The following is a 20,702-nucleotide window of genomic DNA, read 5'->3' on the forward strand; positions in this document are numbered from 1 at the left end:
AGTCTGTAAAGTGTTTGCAAAAAGAAAAAAAAATTGGTGGTTACGACCTTTTATTTTTATTTAAGAAAATTTTGTTTTAAGATTGCTGAATTTTTGCAGATTTCAATTTATTTATGCGACAAAATGGTTTATAGAGCGTCTGCGAAAAAAAATGGTCACTACCTTCTGTATTGAACTTTTTATCAGGTATACTTATTAATAAAAAAAAAGGTTGTATCTGGCTAACGTACGACCTATTCCCTTCATATTTTCGTATTTTCATTTTATATTATTTTTGAGAGAATACTATAGCATTTATTGTACGTGCCACAAATACATAAGGATTCACTGCATGTGTCGATAATGGGAGAAGCTTATAGTGAAGAAAATCTGACATTTAACCCACCGATAAATCCGACGTTAGTATTCTTTTGTAAAAAATTGAAAGTATTAAAAAAATTGGAAAGAAATCGGCCTATCTTGAGCCCGGTCTTGAAATGTTTGGAACAGGAAACACAGCTTTTGAGATTTTTTTGAATATTTAAAAAATCGTCGTTTTCAAAAACACTTCGAATGTTTATAAATCATTAATCGGTCAAGTAAAAAAGCGGAAAAAGATCAGGGTACTGTTTCAGAGTTGGAATGAATGCATAAAAAACTGTGAAGAGAGTAAAAAATGGTGAAGGTTAGACGTTAGTCGGGTTCGCATGAAATTCTCCCTATATAAGGTTTCACCGTCACTCCACAGTTATTGTGCAAAGCTGATGGATAGTCTTAAAATTAGGTTTTGGGAATTTACAGGCAATATTACCTATTATACTGTGGATTAAAGAGATTCAGCGGTATAAGATTATTTCCTTATGGCCTCTTCTGCATCTCGTTTGTTTTTCGATAGGCTTCTTTCTCAATTATAGGCGAGTACTCGTAAGTTTCAAATAGCTCAGTCTCCTTAGCATGCAATTTCGTGTTATTAGTTCGCCTCTCTTAATTCCCAGCTCATATGGTATAGGTTAAGGTAGGTTTACAGTGAGCTTCCGAAAAAAATACATACGGACGGACTTGATTTCGTGTCATCTTCGGAAGTCTACTGCATGCACCCAAAGATGAAAGAATTAACGAATTCGAAGCAATAAATTGCGGTGCTTAAAAATGCTTCAACTGTTTGAAGCTGAACCGACAAGTCGTTTGCATCGAAGTCGGCGAGCAAGCAGATGGCTGTTCGGCCCAACTTGTTTAAGCTACATTACGCTCTTTTTTTATCTTTGTTCCACCTAGCTGCAACACCCTACGGGTAAAAACTAAATATAACCGTTGGGGTCAGATAACTTGGTAAGTTTGCGAGGTACGTGCGTTCACCCCCCAAGGTAGGCAAGCGTGCACCATGCCGCACACACTTCATTCACACTTCATTTTGTGCCTCAGGACTCGAAAATAAGTCGAACTACCATCGAAGCCTCCTTGTACACTTGCAAGTTATTCTCACCCCTGCCCCATCGTCCGTCGTGGAAAATATTTCAGCGATACTTATAAGATGCACGAACCAAAAAGACGAAATTAATGGATCGCAGGCACTCGGCATCTTGCAGAGTCCTTATTTAGCAGCGATTTTCTGTGTGGTACAGCAATGTACGTTTTATGTTAGTTTAGAAGAATATCAAATTTAAAGCACACGGCAGGGGTGTATAATCGTGAGCATCAAGCGAGCACGTCGCAATTTTCACCAATATAAACTGAGGAATTAATGACGCTAGGGAATCGCCGCTATCTTATTGATTCATTGTATAAGTGACCTATTTTCTTAGGTAATGCGTACCCAACGCAATTGATGTATACGCATTCGAGTTGCAGTGACACTATCACAATTAGTGTTTCGTCGAAGTTCGTTTCGTGAGTAATGCATCATTTCAGAGGTACTTTCGACTGGTTTCTCAGAATGTTTACTCGAATTTAACAATATGCGACGACGGTTTTCTAATGCAAGTCTTGAAATGTTCTTTTTTTTTATCGTGTATCTATAAGAAACGCAAATTTCCTTATGTAGTAGATAAATACTTCATTAATACTACCTGATATCTTGGAAATGAATTCAGCATAGCTGGTCCAACATGGTGGTCAATTATTATAAAATTCAATCTATCAATGATTTATTTTATGGTTGTTCGCTTCAACCAATGGAAATTTCCATTTGTTTGTGATGTCACATACAAATTCTTTGCTTGAATAATAGACGTGACGGAAGATTACATGAACTTTTTTCCACATCTACATGTATGGAAAGGCCTATTTGGCTCCCTATAATGAGGGACCAAAGTGTCACTTTGTCTACAGTAGTTACACCGCCTTTAAAACAACACTATCGACGGGTATGAATCCTACCCTCTATCTCATTGACATGATCGATCTGCAAAATCAGCCCCTGTGCATAGTGAAAAAAAATATCGTATGCACATCCAGAGGGACCGTTTCGTTCCCTCGGTGTATTGCTACCCTCGCGCACGGTAGCGAAAACAGCGTTTGCTTCCTTTCTACACAATATAATATTGCGCTGTCAATTGACTGATGGAGTTTGAAATTTCGCGCCACTCCGTATGTTCTACGTACTTCTATGTCGATGATTGTTATAAGATTTTGAGGTACATTTTAGAGGTATTGCCATATATTGTTAAGAAGTCGCTTCATATTTTCAGATAACGGATGATAATTCCTGGAAAATTAAATAATCCACCAATACACTCCACGGCTGACAAAATTTAAACCTATATTCAATACAACGTTCGTTAGTTAGCACAACCACTTACACATATCGAAATAAAACCTTGACGATAATTAGCCGTTAATGATCTATGAAATTACACGTTAAGACGTCTTTAGATTTCATTTTTTTTAAATTATTTTTTCCCCATTTTTCATAAATCGACTCGTCATACAAGTGCAAACATCGAATACAATAGCCAACAAATTCACGCCGCTTGAAGGCTGCGAATGCGATTATGCGGTCGTGTCTGCTGCAAAAAAGCTATGCATTTTAGTTCATCCGACTAGTTTACAATTGGGCTGTCAACATTACGGTGCGCAACTTTTTTTTTAAATAGCTATTCGATTTTCTACGATTTGAACAGAACTAGATCAGTTCTATAGATATATGTTAATACGAGCAATAGTTGTAGCTGTTCATGGTAAGAAAAAGGCGAATAAAAAAAAGAAATTATACTAGCATCCCATTACTGCAAATCGCAAATTTCTACAGACCCTCAAAAAAAATTCAGAGCAGGTCTACAGTTCTTAATACGAGAAGAATCCATGTCCCGTTGCGTTACCGAGATAAAAAACAATCTTACTGTCGTGCATTGATATGACGAAAGCAAGTTAGACAGAAAGTAACTCTAATTGGATCTGGTTGTAAGTTGCGACGATATGGCCGGTAGCCGGGTCGGTAATCCGTTTACTGATATCCTATATCTACCTGAAACCGATCTACTGCCGCCATCTCCTCACTAGTACTCGAATCCGGTACCCGTAATACCGCGAGCGGCCACCAGGCGCTGGCTACCGTTCGCGTCGCTCACAATAAAAGTGCCCCCGGCTGGTTTTAAAAAACAGTCACTCGACCTTAATCCAATGAGACTTCCAGAGACCAGTCAGATTGGAAACATTAGATCCAGCTAGAATGCTCAGAATCTTCTAGGTGGCTATTACATAGGCTTTGCAAATGGATTTAATAAATGTAAGCGAGCCAGCGCAGATGTGTGGGCATGATTCAAATCAGGAGTACAGTAGCTTCACAAAGCAATATGTAATGGGATGGACACCTACGCTTATCCTGCTTGGCTCTAAGCCGCGGCCAGGGTATAGAATTCATTGCCTCGTCGGTAGACCGCGCTGTCGTCGGTTTTGACTATAGGTTTCGTAAATTGTACACTTGGGGACAATGAATCTGAGACGGCTCATTTTTCACACTAGACAATTAAGTTGGCAACACAGAGAAACCTACAGTGCCATAGTCAGCCAAGCGCGAAACAAAGTCAATCTCAATAAACATAACATAACCCATGACCGTCGAATCTAACCTTAGAATACGTATCAATCCCACAAGTCATTATCCCCGCGGTATTCTAAGGTTAGATTCGACCGTCATGGGTTATGTTATGTTTATTGAGATTTAATTTGTTTCGCGCTCGGCCGACTATGGCACTGTAAGTTTCTGTCTATTGCCAACAATACTGTCTAATGTAAAAAAATTAGCCGTATCAGATTCATTGTCCCCAAGTGTACATGCGGCAATGAACGCGACTGACGCATTTGAAGTATTGAACGATAGAATCGAGTAAATTATATCATTTGTGTTTGTAATAAAAGGACATCACAGCATGTTAACATGTATTCTAATTATTTTCAGACGGTTAAATTTTAGACTTCCATAAATTGTGGCTGTAAAACATTTTTCAAACATGTAGCAATATTTTCTAGAATTACATACTGAAATAAAAGCAAAAAACATTTTACAGCCTTGTTGTCATCGCTAATTTGTTCAACGATCCCTATCCTCTTCAGAGTTTTATGGCATTTTCAGCTATTAAGATTTGTCCAGTGACAATTAGTGGAAACAATTATATTAATTTGCGTAAGGTTTGAGAATTCCATACTGTCTTATTCCATCCTGCTGTTCTGGCAATTCGAAGCTTTCCAAGTAGCTCAAAGCCGACGGAACAGAAAATCCCCGTAAATCAGGTACATACAGCTGTATCGGCTGCAGTTTGTACACCTGTCTTTTTATTACGAGATTGAATTAAGTAACGTTACTATAACGAAACGTTCAGAAAAAATCAGTATTTTATTATTTTTACAATGATTTTGAAGGCATTAGGATTGCACGATATGAGTATATTTCGTTGTATTATGGTTTACTAAATTTCAAACAGTTTCAAAATTATGAAATAACGATTTTTCCTCAGCGTGAATCGTTACGATAACGTTACTACCTAAAACAAGATTTTTTTTTGTAGGGTACACAAACTGTTGTGAAATATCGAATGGCGATCATAGTACTACCGCCTTTTTCCATTCTGATGTAACATAGTCTGTACTGAAATCTGCGTATAAACTGTCCTGATTCTCCGAGAGAAATATATGTAATTATTGACGATTTTCGCTGCAGCTACGGATGGAAATAAAATTATCTTTGATATTTAAGAACTCAATTTAGGCATATGCATTTCTGGGGATCGTCCTGTTTTTTGGCAACAATTTTGAAATCCGCTAATCGCTACAATCGCTGATGCGTTTCCTTATATTTCCCTAATGTTACCGATTTCCAGGTACAGTGTGTAAAACATTGTGAGACTGACTGGATAATTTATAGGATAAAATAAAGTAGAAAATAGAAAAATCCTTTTAATGATTACAAGATTCAATTTATTACATATTAATTTTCGCAGTAAGACAGAAATGTATACAAAGTACAATTAGCTATACTCATTTTCTTACAATCAGTCTTCGCGATGAACCATTTTACGTAAATTCAATGGGAGTAAAGCATTAATCAATAACAAGAAAAAAACCCTCATTGAGCCATTGAATGTTTCTCTAACATCGATAAAAACAAACTCGATGAAAGCAATACACTTACCTGTTAAGAGCGACGGGACTTAAAATCTTCAAGAAAAATTGCGTGCTGGTTTAATTATCGAAGAACACATGATCTTGCCCTTGCTTTTGTGGTAAATATTACTACGGCAGTACATGTATTGAAAGAATACGGCAACCCTTCAAATTGACCACAAGTACGATCAATCACTTTTCGCCATTGGATTCCAGAGCTTTTGATTCAAAAGTATCGCCACACACCGCTCGTCGCGCACTCTAGTGGTGGCCCGCTAGACTATACTCCCTGAATGCACATTTGCGCAACAAATGACAATCTGTACTGGGAAAGCTGGTCTTCCATACATGTATATTGCTCCGTCTTAGCTTAGCCGTTCGTGGTTTACCGACTTACTTTTAAAATAGTCCGGCCTTCCGCTTTGTACCAATTTCCTTACATATATGTATAGCCCACGAGGCTGAAGCTAGCAGCCAACGTTCTGATGTTCATTCATAGCGGTCATTCGAGTAACGTAAGTGAAGTACGAAAATCGAAATGATGTACGTTACCTTGAATCCACGATACTTCGAAAGGGTATCGGTTCTACAAGGATCAGTCCTACAAGTGAACAGTTCAACAAGTTCGTTTCGACATGTGGTGATCCTACAAGTTAGTTTCTCCCGATTCGCCCGCTGTTAGCGTCAGCAGCCCCACAAATAGTTGAATTTTTTTTTTTTTAATGAATGGAAAAGACGTGCACCTATTCGGGCTTTGCATGTTCTTGGCGCATGTAATTAGCATTTAATTACTGTGTGATTACTTTTTCGAAATCACACACCTTTAGTAGATATTTCGACGTGACGCTGTTAGTTCGCAACCAAGTTGGCAGGACCATAGGTTTTTTTTTTTTTTTAGGCGCAGCGACAAATTCGGAGTACAGCATTTAATTACGGTGTAGTTGCTTTCTCGAATTTCTCACCCCTAGTGTAGATTCACTCGCTGACAGCGTCAGCAATCCCACAAATAGTAGGAAAGCATTTGAAAAAAAATGGAAAATGACAAGCATCAAATTCAGGCTTGGGATATTCGTAGAGCATCTAAGTAGCATTTAAATACTGTGTAGTTGCTTTGTCGAATTTGTCACTCCTAGTGTAGATTCACCCGCTAACAGCGTTAGCAATCCCACAAATAGCAGGAAAGCATTTGAAAAACAATGGAAATTGACGAGCATCAAATTCGGGCTTGGGAAATTCTTTAAGCATATATTTAGCATTTAATTACTGTGTAATTACTTTTTCGCAATCACTCACCCTTAGTGGATATTTCGATCCGGCGCTGCTAGTTCGCATTCAAACTGGCACCGTAAGATTTTTTTTTTAAATGCGGAAGGACAAATTCGTCGTTACAACATTTAATTAGCATCTAATTGGCATTTAATTATTTTATATTTCTTACATGGCCGTGCCAGCTTAATAGAGGTAAATTTCATAGGTATTCCTTAAACCAAAGTAATAGAAGCTTCCGTTTACACAATGTTTGTGATCCACTCCCTCGCTCGTTTCTTGATCACATTGGTCAACAAAAATTCGCTTTTTGTGTGCAACATGAAAACTTTTAACTGTTACGTTAGAAACGAGGTTTCGTATAATAGAATTGATATTAGAATATTTTAGATACGGATAGTTTTATTGTAATGCGATTTTTTTAATTTTTTCAAAAATACAATTTTTATGAACAAAAATCAGTTTATATAGTTTTATAGAACACTGGTCAACAAATTTTTGTAACAACGAAGGTGCTTACTAATTTTGAAATACCTATCTAACTTCATTATAAAACCATATACATTTTAAATACCAAACCATTGCATATAGTTTCACCAGTAAAATTGAATGTTTATCAGCTTGACTTAGCTGTTTTGATCCAGGGTGTTTTGTTATTTACTGTAAATACCAGTTAATTAGTTAGAATAAGTAACAAAACACCCTGAATCAAAAAAGGTAAGTTAAAACGATAAAATTCAATTTTACTGGTTGTAGCTGTAAGACAAAAATTAGATCTGATCGGATCAAAATCAATGTGGTTTTATAATGAGGGTAGATAAAATTGAAGTGACAAATTGTATGTAACACTGGTGAACAAAATTTTGTAACAAGTAACCTTCCTTGTTACAAATGTTGTTGACTAGTGTTGTATATAATTTGTTTCTTTTCAATTTAAAAATTTGTTGACCCTCTCAACTGAAGTATTGAACACTATCACAGAACAATATTTATAATTTTTCATACTAGCCCTCTGATAACACTTAGGAATAGGTAACGACTTGTTCCTGGTAGACACACCCCAATACAACTGTTCCATATGTCACAGTACTGTGAATAAACCGTGCGTAGTATATGGTACCAAAGCTTACCTACAGGTATGATGGTTTTTGCCTAAGAAATAACGTAGAGCAAATATCTAGTCCTTCTGATCAAGAGTCAATGTGGCGACGCGACCACAAGCACCATTCCACATGTACGCCTAAATACTTATCAGTATTAGTTTTCCTACATAGCTGCATACCAGCAACCATGACCACAAAATGGTTCAGAATAGAATCATTATATTTCACGTTAGTAACACAGACTGATTTGGTAACATTTAGTGACAAGCTATTTACATATAGCGAATACCTAATTTTCTCCAGTATTTTCTTCAATATTTTTTGACTCCTTCAAGTTATCAAAAAAATTGCTTCGCTTCACATTACTATGGGGTCGAACTCTTTAATAAATAATACAATCTGAAGTGCTATCAATATGAAGTGAATAGTGTGGATAATAAGACTGCAAAGTAACGCATGGAACAAGACAACTTTCTAGTTCTTAAAATGTACATAAATGCATAAAAACAAAATAATCACTACCTTAATATTTAATTAGTATGAACAATAAAATTATATCCATTTCAGAGGCTGAGGTAACGTTGATTTTTTTAACGATTGTTCCAGTATTACAGAAAGTTTTTGAATCATCAGGAAAAAACTAATAATTTTTACATGATCTACGTCACGTTTACTTCCAATTTAGATAACTCCACAACTCTTATTTCCTTAATAATAATAATAATCATATAACAAAGCAAACGTTGAAAGATAATCGAGAGGGTAATATTGTGAATATATCAGGCTTTAAGCGTATTAGAATGCTGCTACACTCGTTTCGCTTGAATACAAACTGGACATGTGGATTCCACTGTTCGTTCTGGGCTTCCACAAAACTAGGCCAATTACCATTCTTGTCGATTAATCGACAGGAATAGTTTTTAATTATTTTTTATCCCGTTAAACTAACTTCGTTTTGGCAGAGCCTATAGACTTGATAAATTAGTTCATATTTATATATGTAGCTATAAAACGTTATCACTTTCGGTTGGCATTCTACAAAAGTTACCTCTCTTAACCACTTGCTGCAAACTATTCTTGTCTCTTAGTACTTGCAATGAAAATTTATACGTCTACATGAAAATGAAAAAATATGTAAGAAATCGCTACCCTATAATCCGCTACCGTAGAACGTAGCTTAGACTACCTGCTGCTAAATCCGCCCCTGCCGGGTGCAAAGATGATTATTGCCGTCCGTACGAACCGCGAGCTTTGAGGAGGGGGAGGAGACTGTAGTAACTCACCTTGCCGCTTTCAGCCGCCGGCGAATTCTCAACGATGTCATAAACGATGTGTGGAAGACCGGCTGACCCGAGCAACGAAAAACCAAATCCAGACGTGTCGCTCCGGTTTAATGTAACCAGTAGCTCCTCAGCCATGTTTTAGCCACATTGATTTCACCACTGCCATTTGCTGCACAACCCACATTAACTAACACATTGACGAAACTTCAACCAACAAATAAACAAAACAAATCCAACGAAACCAGTACAGTCTGAACGAACGAAACTCAGCCAAAGGAGAAAAACATAAGACCTTTTGGTGCACACCGATCGCTGACCGCTGGTTCCGAACGTAACCTCCCAGCTTTCTTTAACGAGCATCAACAGATGACGAAATGTGGTGGACGCCACTCCTGCATGCACACACTGGCATCTAACACGCACAGCACGCACGCGTCACAGTGACAGCCACAGCATTCTGCTAACAATAAGCTCCACGGTAAACGGGATCGACGGGATGGAAGGCGGCGAGTCAGCGACACGACTACCCTGCTGCCATCTTATCGGTATGTTACCTAACCTCTTCGGCCGTTGTATGAACCATATGTTTGCGGGCAAAGACCATAGACTTATAAAGATGGACTGAGCGGCGAGCGCTCCTAGAAGAGGCACTGACGCTTACATATAAAGGACAGAGATATACCAAGGGTACTGCCCTCTCTTTTCAATCGGCGTCATGGTGGGAGTCAACGGAGCAGTGGAAGTGGAACAGCTACAGATACAGGCGCATAATTTCGCCTCATTCTCCTCTGCCGCCTCGATCCCCGCCACAAATATCGTAAGAGAGAGAAAGGAGTACTCCCGGCATATTTCTGTCCTTGAAATATTTGCTTCAAGCGGCTCATAAGAGCGCTCAGTCTATCTTTATAAGTCTATAGCACAGACTTACGGACAGAGCACCAATAAGTGGTATTGTAGGCACGGGGGTCGGGGACTGTCCCAAAAGACGGAACGGGAATCAGAACGGCAGCCATATTGATAGGAGCCATTTGTGCGCCACTTTTAAACCAGTTGATTATTGAATAAATGCCAAAGGATGTGGATGCAGTGCGATGTATCACCGGTATCACGGACTCGGTATTTATACGTACTGTTTATGCTGCTTGTGCGTTAAGAACAACACAAGGAGCAAAAAGAAGGTCGTGAAATTGACTAAGTGGTATAGTGGTGGATGTAATTAAAATATTTCATTTTACAACTTGTGCTTCGTGAACACGTTGACTGACGCAAAGGTCATAAACATCTAAACCAAATTTGTATAAACGCAATATCAAAGAGATGATCCATATTAGTAAAAATAACAATACTGTTAATAGACGTACAGACATACAAAATCTAAGTCATCTATATTTCGATATACTGTTGTTCAAAATTTTCACGCTCAATGACATTTGGGTAACATCTCACTTTCGACAATTCACTATCATATTGAACTATCGATTTTGGTAATAGATCGCAATCAATCCTCTTGTCACTACCTTCCATCATGCCGTTTAAATAACATCTAATTGTAAGCTGAAAAGGTTGTCACTTATTTGTAAGTAATTTTGTAACATCGCTCTCCTATAACTTAAATTCCATTTCGAAACCTTGTAATTTTGCCTTTTCTAACGTATCTTTCATATATTAATTGATAATATTTAATCTACGTCATAAACTAATATAGTTTTATGCAACCGAATCCTCATGAACATGCTTCCCTCAATAAATTAACAGTGGATGGTTCGGAATAATAAATAATACCTACATTTAGAATTTAGTAAAAAATTTTACTAATCAATACACTGTCTAAAGATAAATAAAAGGATGTTTAACAAAACCATTCTGTATCTTTTTAGCCTGAAGATGGTCGGCGGGGCCCGACCGAAACATCGATTTTACATACTGTAAATAAATTTTAAATTGTTTGACCTTCACTCGACGAAACTAACGACTGACGTCACCTTAAGATGGTAACCTTCGATATTCTTCTTATTGTAGGTGGCTACAAATCACATACATCTTTTTGAGCAACCTTTTCAAAATTTTCCACTCCACCTTTCGGACACGTAATAATGTATTCAATTCTCACTTCATGAAATTAGATAAACGTGCAACAGTGCAAAGTATAACTATACTCGCTTCAATTTTCTTTGATGCGGTATAGCAGATTATAACTGTAAGTATCTTTTGATAACGGTAGTACGTGCGGCCCACCGGATAAAAATTGACTTTACGGATAATGTTGCGTTGGAAACAGGATTTAATAATCTGAAAGCTTTCGGATTAGTCCCCTTGAAAATCAGTTATTGACAAACAACCGTTGATTTTTCAATAATGTTATTTATATAATTCTGAACACTTATACAGAATTTGGCCTGTGGGAAACAGATTTTTTCACGTCCTTTTTAGCACTTTGAAAAACTATGAATTGCCAATAATTAATATTCAGCATTTCAACAATTGAGAACAAAAATATGGTTTGATAAGTACGTCAATATTATGCCGAAGATGAAATAATTATTTTAGCAATTTTTCATCACATTTCTAAAACGTTGTATTACTGAATGACAATGTTAACAGCTTATCAAAATATAACATAAATCCACAAGACTTTCATTCTTCATTCCAGTTAATTTGTTACTTACCTCGTGATAGATTCAATTTCCTTATTAATTTTTATATTCATTCAAGAACTTGCATAATTTTTCTTAATAAAAACCCGATTACAGCTTCTAAATTTTGGAAAAACTCATAAAATATGTCTTCGACACATCTTCAACATACTTCCAGCAAAGAAAAAAGTGTTTCGGAATTTTTCGGTTATTTTCAAAACTTGAGACATTGAATTCTTTCAATTCATAACTTTAAAAGTACTCAACAAAGCAGAAAAAATTCTTCATAGGAACATTCTTGAAACGATTAAAACTAGAAATAAAGTAGCTCAAAATTTTTTCAAAATATTTGCAGCGCAAAGTTGATGTCGTAAAAAACTTTGAAAAAATAAATTGAGCATCTTAGGGAGATTCGATATATTCAGGTAAATATAAACGATACAGGTTCATATATTTGATTAACATTTATTTTTTCGTCGCATAATTTCGGCATACATAATATTTCTTGTACGGGATTTTCTCAAATTTTTAGTTTCACGATGACGACGGTATGTTACCAACGTCTTGCACGCGATAGTTGTTGGTTATGAAGAACTTCTTTTACCGACGTGGTCAGTTGCTTGGTTGATAAGCGCGAAACTGCTAATACCCTCAAACCCGGCCAAACCCGGCACACTGTTACGCAAAATAACCTAGGGGTATCAGTCCTTATGTAATACTCTATCTCGCTTGCACAGTGACGAACCACTGTGACGAACGTATTCTGTGCACTACTTAGATAGGAAACACGCGGTCCATTCTCTTATGTCGATGGGTAGCAGTAGCAGCCAGTAAGGCAACATGGATTCCGTGGCAAACCTCGTTAAGGTTTCAGTTCCAAATTATTTGGCTGGATTACCGATTCCATCGTCGATCGGAGGATGGTTTCGACTGGGAGGTATTTATTACTCATTGCCAGTCAATTATACAAAAAATAAAGAACCATTGCATGATTATAGCCGATGACAGTTTGTCTGAAGCACGATTACTGACAAGTGTTGCATTGCATTGCGAGAAATGGGAAGTTACCGTTCGAAATGCAGTAATCTTGCTGTTTCTATTTTCAGTTCGCGACTGGTTATCACTGATACCGCCAACTGCCCTGATGGCCGGAATCGGTTTCATGTCATACAGGGCGTTTTGCCCTCATGGAAGGCCATCGGTAGGTAAAATTTAATGAAGTCTGAAGAAATATTTACGGTAAAACGTATTGCTCTATCCGACATTGAGCAATTTCCTCTCGCTTTAATTCATTTTATTCTTGTTGCGTATCCTTGACTATTTTACTTTCCAATATACGTCATTATACATGGTATTTACTTTTTAGCCCTCCAGTCACATAAATCCTAAGATAAAGAAGGACTCCGCCAAGGTTGTCGACTCCATCGATGTAGAAGATATTACTGAAAAAGCTGTTATGTGCCGCTGCTGGCGGAGTGAGAATGTGAGTCGATTATGTTAATTGAGAATTTAGAAGAATATAAGCTATAGTTATGCTTTCTGTGGCAATGATTATTCAATTAGCATGTACCAAAAATTGCTGTGATAATCAAAAATTCAAACGGAGAAAATTTGGATACTGATAAGATACATGTTCAAATCACCTGGAGTCTAGAGGGTGTTCTAGAACTGAATTCAGAAATGTAAGTGGATAATAAAATAGGTCGAGTTAAGTTAATTAACCTTCACAACTTGTAGTGTCCGAAACGCCATTTGCAAGATACAGGTGGTTAAAGAGTCGCATTAATCCAATCATATGTTTGATTCGATGCGTTTGTTGAGCTCGATTCTGCATCAAAGTCAGAGGACGTAATTTCAAACACTTCTTGTAAGTACTGGTTTTTGTAAGAAAGTTGGATATTGAGAGTACTTTTGTTTGGAAATTTCACATTTGTGAATGTAGACTCGCATCAGCCATTAAGTACACTTATCAACCAGACTGCTGACTAAATATGCTGGTGCCAAGTGCGATACTTTACACTAGTCATGTTTTGTGAATGCTACTTCAGAGACCATATTGTTTTTCAAGGTACATTTACTCTCCTTGACCCCTATATTACTTTCTTGAATCTCTGCATTTAGTTCTGGGACACCTTCTATTTGTACATGGTAATAGAATATTTGTTTGATAATTTGTCACGTGGCAGCACTGTTTAAAGAACTACCTGTGTCTGTAAAATCTAAACCTTATGTCTATAATTTTTCACAATGATGATAACTTTTCTTTTCCTTGGACACTTCTAGAAATGATAAATTATTGAGATGCCTTACACTTTTTAATGAAAATATTCAAGAAATTGGTTTTTTCCCCGGCAGTCGTATACCTTGTCTCTGTTAACATTTGATCGTTAATGAAATTTACTCTTGGATGTATACTTCTAAATAGGTACAGATTTTTATAAAGAATTGGTTAATTGCAGTTTGAATTTACTTCTGAGAATATTTGTGGAAAAATTTTTGGTACTGTTTTATATCGTTAAGTGCTTTGAACAATGCGAGTTCTGTGGAAAAATTTACAATGGTAGGTTTATCCTGTTGAACTCAAAATAACCCTAGGACCCTACATATGGGTACCCTAACCCCACATAATTCTTGCAGCCTGCTAAAATCATTTATGTTTCTTTGTTCAATCGAATTTTTGACAATGAAATATTCATACTAGATTTTTCTTGCATATACTGTTGTATCGAATGAGAAAAAAAAACCTCCTACGACAAACAGTCCGTTAGCAGGGTTGATTTGAAGTTCTGGGGCGTGCGTAAGCTATGTGTAGGTTATTTGTTTCATATAGATAGTGTAGGGCCCTAGGGTTAAAAATTAATCCAATCTCCGAAATTGTTTTCTGAAATTTTCAATACAGAATCAGTGATTTACAGTACCTAAATATTAATTTATTTATATTGTAAAAAGAGTGTGATTATAATGATCAAATCAAACTCCGGATCATCATCTCAACAGTATGAGAATATTTGATTGTCAATTGTCTGGTTTGTAATTTGATAAGTTACGTATTTCATGAACTGCATCGCCAACTTCAGTTCTTGTACTATTTTTAGCTTGATGTCTAGATAGCGCATAAAAATAATCTTTGTGACAAGCTTTTGACAAATTTATACTAAAATTATGATCTCAAAAAGTTTTTAAACATTTACTGGTATGCTTGTTTATCATCAATTGAAAAACAGCATGCATGATTCATTTCAATTCAAGTTTCTTTGAACAGATTAAGGTAATCATTAATATAATACAGAAGGATTCAAAACCATCCAATTTTCGATTTGTTGGAAAAATGTTGATTACGCCAAATCTAAATTTACCTACGATAAGGCACTATCATTTTAGGAGTTGTCCAAACTAGATTTAATCTGAAAAATATAGAATTAATACATAACGTAGCGCTATTTGATCAATTACCCTACTGGTTGATAAGCTTTGCAGCATAGAATGTTGTTTACTATGTAACAGTTGGACCCGGTCGTATTTAGAGGCTATTACTTGCGTTATCTCTTAACAGCGGCGTTACTGTATCAACACCCTGGAGGCTTCACTGCATTTCAAAAGATAAGATCTTAAACGAACTCCAATGATTCAAGTATTTTCCAACAACTCACATGTATTACATCATTCGACTTCTTTTATTGCCAACATCTAATTCCGTGAAAATTGAGATTTGATAAAAAACAGGTCGACTTTGCAGCAAAATACATTCAACCTCTTTTCGGCAGAATCATCCTTTTCTAAAAAAGAGACTGATCCCGAGATTAATCAGATGTTCGAATAATTTCCACGACTGTAAATCAACTGATTATTTTCAATCTTACTGACAATGAGCATTGTGACATTCTAAAAAGTTCTAATATAATCAGAAATTGTAAACGAAGGTTTCAAATGAGGCGATATGAGGTGTTGAATGTTTCATTGCCCAATATGAAGCATGATCGTGAAATTTCTAAGTATCACATTGAAATAACAGATGTTTATTTATGGTACCAAACTCTTTACCGGAGACCAGATCCCGAATTAAACCGAAGTTTTTTTAATGACTGTTCTGTTAAAGAAATTATTTCGAAATGAAATTAGTGGATAGAATTTGAAATAATTGAAACGACTTTAAATAAGCTGACAATGTCCGTGATTCCATTTGAAATAGTTGGAGAGATTTCAAGTCACAAAGTGCTGCGAAATTGGCACCAAATGTTACATTACATAACACCGGCCCTGAATTTACGTGAAGTTAGCATATCAACTGTCAAATAAAAATAAAACGGTGTTATTTTTGCATGCAACCGAGTTCTATAGTTCCTGATACATATTCATGATGGTTCTAGAGATTAAACCCAAAAAAGTTCATCAAAAATAAACCTGAGGTCTTTTCGCATACAGCCAAGTTCTGTAGTTCCTGATACATTATAGTGATAGTCCAGGCGATTTAACGCAGAAAAGTTGACGATAGAAAAATTATTTACCAACCTCTCGTAGGAATTTTATAGTGTCGCACTCCAAATAACCGTTATATGCCGGCTCGCCGTATTTTTATTTACACAAGTTCTCATAAGTTCCGGCGGAGTTGTATCGTGTCCGAGGTTTTTCTGAAACAGTTCCGTCGAAAGGTGTTTTTTTTTTTTTTTAACAGTTTACAACAATTTGGTAACATCGAATTTGCGTCGTTTTAGCTTCGCTTCATTTGCTCGAGATTTTTCAGAAATAGTTTCGTCGAAATACATTTTTTTAACAATTTTTTATTTCTCCAATTTCATTTTATGTGAAAGTTCCAAATTAATAAAAAATATTCCCCGAATAAAAGTTTGTTACGGATTTGATGTTCACGTGAGAAATTTTACAAAAATCCAAATAATTGTAAGTATAATAATTCGTCAATTATAGTCACTACAGTAGACTAGTTCTGATATGTTACACATTATCGCGGTACCTAAATGTCGAAGTAACTGAAACGTGTGAAAATAACATTCTTTTTCGACTTATTGTTAGTCAAAACTTTAGACCAAGCGCTCTTCATTTACGAATAACTCGACGCCTCTTACAAGTAGCATGATTCAGATTTCTTACGAAAACATGTTGTGATAAAAGCATGTTGTGGTTTTTATCGCGAAGACTAGCACCTTTCGATTTTCATCGCGAAAACTAGCATGTTTCGATATTTATTGCAAAAAATAGCACGTTTTAATAAAGATTAGTAAAAGTGTAAATAATGCTCGGTATAAAAATCTAAAAAAAACTGATTTAGTCATCTCCAATAATACGCAATAGTTGTTACACTCTTGTAGAAAGATTACGCATAGTTTAGGTAAGGACTACTTGATATAGATATAATGAAAAATACATATTTATATTGATAAAAAGTCTGGAACAAATTTAAAACATCTGTGACGAATCTGTAAAAAAGCATTTATTTTTCTAATATCTGCATCGACAACTCAATTTTGAAGATAGTAAGTTTATTTTCTCGCGAAAAAATACTTTTAACCAGTTAAAACCGCTAAAATCATTATACAATTATGAGGATAAAACTGAACTACATTTTTCTATTTGAAAAAGATTAACATGTTTAGCTAACTTCGGCTTCATCCAAATCGAAAAATCAAGAAGGATAATAAAGATGAATATTAGAACTTACTCAAAAACTCGAAATAGACAGACCCGATTTTTATATTGTTTGATAAATTACCGGCGTTTTTTTTTTTTTTTTTACATAAATTGTAATTTGATACATTTTCAACAGAAAAATTTTGCGATGGACTCTTACGTATACGATTAAGATATTGTTTATTTAATAGAATGTTCCAGATTAGTGTTATGGGGATATTTTTTATACGTAATGCATTATGTGCACGTCACAACATTAAACAAAGCTGCAGAGCACACTGAGAAATCTTATCTTTAATAACTAACATGATAGGAAGAAAATAATACTTGTTCATAATCTCACAACTCGATGTGATAACGTGGTACAGTTTTTTTTTTTTAGCTCACTTAGTTGATTTGACTGCCTTATTTCAATCAACATTAGCATGCTCGACTGCCAATTATGGTTGCTAGCTCAGCTTCGGGGCTATTTTTAATTACTTCCGATCATTGAAAATCATTACTATTACTAATTTTGTCTTAAAAACATGTGAAATTCACATATTTGAATCATAAATATTTTTTTCTCAATCAATACTTACAAATATTTTTTGAAATCAACAAAATTCAAATGGAAATATATTAATGACGTAAGGGAGAGTTGCGTAAAACGGGGATGTACTGTTTTTTATACTAATAGAGTAGTGCTATCTATCGGTCGACTCTACAGGCTTGTTCTGAAAGTCATTGGTTTGTTTTTAGCTATGCATAATGAAAATAAACACCAGACACGTATGTGGAGAGCCATTATGCGTTTTGGTTAGCCCTCTGTGTAAGGATGCCGGGTAGCATGAAAGCTTGGATTATGAAAAAGAGACAGTATACCTTTGAATGCATGTATTTCCCTAATAGGATCAGGCAAAATTGGGAGCTTTGGTGCAGAGTAAAATGGGGATATTCGCCCACGTATATTTTTGCGCTATCAATGCTGTAAACGAACAAAGGTTATTGAACCAAAATAGATTATTCATCGATTTCAGATGCCTAGTAATTATAAAAGGAAGTCGAACCAGCAGTCCTAGTCCGAAGATTGTTCTAGTGTTGATGACGCTTATACCATAGACTATGTTTGTGACTATCGTGATCAATATAAATAAATAGCGTTTTTGTAACTTTTTCTCGATTTTAAGTGTAACTTGATTGTCCAATATCTCATTCCAACTTTAAATAAATAGCAGTTTTGATCATTTTCCTATAATCCCCATCTTAGAAGAATGGGAATTCTTGCAATCGACGATAAGATAATTTTTTTTGGTCCAATGATAAAACATTCGAAATGTTCCTGTTAAATAGCCAGGTAAAGGCCGACAGATGACGGACACGAGTAGACGATGTCCCATTAATCGAAATAGCCAAATTATATCGATTCTCCCACTAACGTCTCCGTCTTATTCGATTCTCCCCTACTGTACAAAATTAACCCTAGTCACTTACATCGGGTCCAGTTGAACCCAACACCGACTTTAACGTACAATCTTAGCCAGCGCGCTTGAATCAGGGTTGTTTATGCAAATATAATAAAAATGATTTTGAAAATCTTTTAGTCTGAGAAATCCCATGTATGTATTGTGTATTTTTTCACTTTTTCCTTCAAGAATTTCTTCTACATCCCCCATCGGTTTTTTGCTAAAACTAACATTGGAGTCCATTTTTGAATTGTTAAATTTTGTATGAGAAGTTTGTTCAAATCGTAACTACACAACGTAATGTTATTGACTATGGCCTGAGTGACCCCGTGTAAGTAATGTAGAAGTTTTTATAGGTGCAGGTGACTAGAGTTAATAACAACAGAGTTTAGTTTTACCCAGGATCCTGTGAGGTTATTAAAAATTGATAGTACGGAATTCATGCAATCACGAAATGTTGTGACTCTTTTTCTTCCTACATATTTCAAAAGATACCATTGTTCAAAAAAATTCATATTTGTGGTCATATGTAGAAATTAGATAGTTGAAAAAAACTACTGTAACCGAATAAATGTTTTCCGCTCATCAAAAAAACTTTCTAGATCTATGTAATAGTTGTATTAGCAAAGTTTAATTTCCCGGGCTGACTGCAAATTGAAATCGTTTATCTGGGCTTAACATAAGCAAAACTCTACATATATTTTTTGTTTACACTCATTGATTAAAAGGTGTATTTGTTTTTACAGTGGCCGTACTGCGACGGCGCTCACGGACGGCACAATAAGGAAACCTGTGACAATGTAGGACCTCTTGTTATCACAAAGAAGAATTAGGGACTTTTTAACAAAGTACTGAAAATCAAGGCCCATTACGCACAGGGACATGCGAGTATGTTATCATATAAGTAGTTAATTACATATATCGAGTCATATCTCTTACCCTTTACAGACAGTATATCTCATCATACAAGTCATTGCAACTGATCAATCAGATTAACCAGAATTATAAAGAGAGAGTTGCCAAATACAGGGAAGAGACTTACTCACTATATTCAGCGAGAAATCTTCGAAATTATCATTTTACGCAACTGAGTTTACTAGTTGTCATAGTATCATCAGAAAAACTGTACACGTAAGAAATGAACGGGCGAAATTTGTAAATTTTTTGATATTCATTGTTGTCTTCTATTTTTGTTGCGAAGTATCCTAGAAAAGTTGTATATCTGCTGTATTAATTTATGAATAAATCAGATTATATTCAATAGGTAATGGGTTATACAATGTGGAATACTGAGTTACAAAAATATCCCATTTGATATCTGATTTCATAATATTTATCATTTGTTAACATTACAATATTATGGATATGATTGAATGTTAATATTTACACAGGATGTTTTTCAGATTCCGAGCACATAATTTACTTGGAATAATTATCGTTGAAAATCTCGGAAATAGTAAAAACAGCTGTTTAGCTATGCTGACTTGATATTAGTGCTCAAACAGTTTTCAAGTACATTGGACAAGGTTTAATTACACCCTATTCATACGATATACGTATGTGTTGCTGATCATTCATTGACTTAACTCATTAACGCCCGAAATGACACTTTTCATATAGTCATGTTTGACCGATTGCCAACAACGCTAGGACAATGGGATTTTAATAAAAATTGGTACCCGACTATTTTCAAGGGTGCTCTTTCAGAATATCGAGGTTGGAAGCCATGAAAATTAGATTTTCTATGGAAAA

The 20,702-nt window shown here is 35.7% G+C and overlaps 2 protein-coding genes across 3 annotated transcripts in view; one reads left to right on the forward strand and one right to left on the reverse strand.

Moving 5' to 3' along the window:
* Efa6 (Exchange factor for Arf 6) overlaps positions 1 to 9,730 on the reverse strand; it is an 80,624-nt gene extending 70,894 nt beyond the window's left edge. The window contains exon 1 of the mRNA XM_046623470.2: positions 9,230 to 9,730. Coding sequence (XP_046479426.1) covers positions 9,230 to 9,364 — 135 coding nt within the window. The 5' untranslated portion in view covers positions 9,365 to 9,730. The remainder of the gene's footprint in view (positions 1 to 9,229) is intronic.
* Positions 9,731 to 12,623: 2,893 nt separating this feature from the next.
* Cisd2 (CDGSH iron sulfur domain 2) lies at positions 12,624 to 20,213 on the forward strand. 2 transcript variants are annotated; one of them, XR_006882859.2, is made up of 5 exons: positions 12,624 to 12,799; positions 12,969 to 13,063; positions 13,229 to 13,345; positions 19,697 to 19,838; positions 19,899 to 20,213. XR_006882859.2 is itself a non-coding variant. In XM_046623497.2 (4 exons), exons 1-4 carry the CDS (start codon positions 12,703 to 12,705, stop codon positions 19,781 to 19,783), a joined length of 396 nt encoding a protein of 131 aa, XP_046479453.1. In that variant the 5' UTR covers positions 12,625 to 12,702; the 3' UTR covers positions 19,784 to 20,213. The 2 variants fall into 2 exon arrangements, 1 of the variants encoding a protein (XP_046479453.1); XM_046623497.2 differs by having other exon boundaries at positions 12,625 to 12,799; positions 19,697 to 20,213.
* Positions 20,214 to 20,702: the final 489 nt, after the last annotated feature.

This window comes from Neodiprion pinetum, chromosome 4, assembly GCF_021155775.2.
Source record: "Neodiprion pinetum isolate iyNeoPine1 chromosome 4, iyNeoPine1.2, whole genome shotgun sequence".
In the NCBI taxonomy this organism is placed as follows: Eukaryota; Metazoa; Arthropoda; class Insecta; order Hymenoptera; family Diprionidae; genus Neodiprion; species Neodiprion pinetum.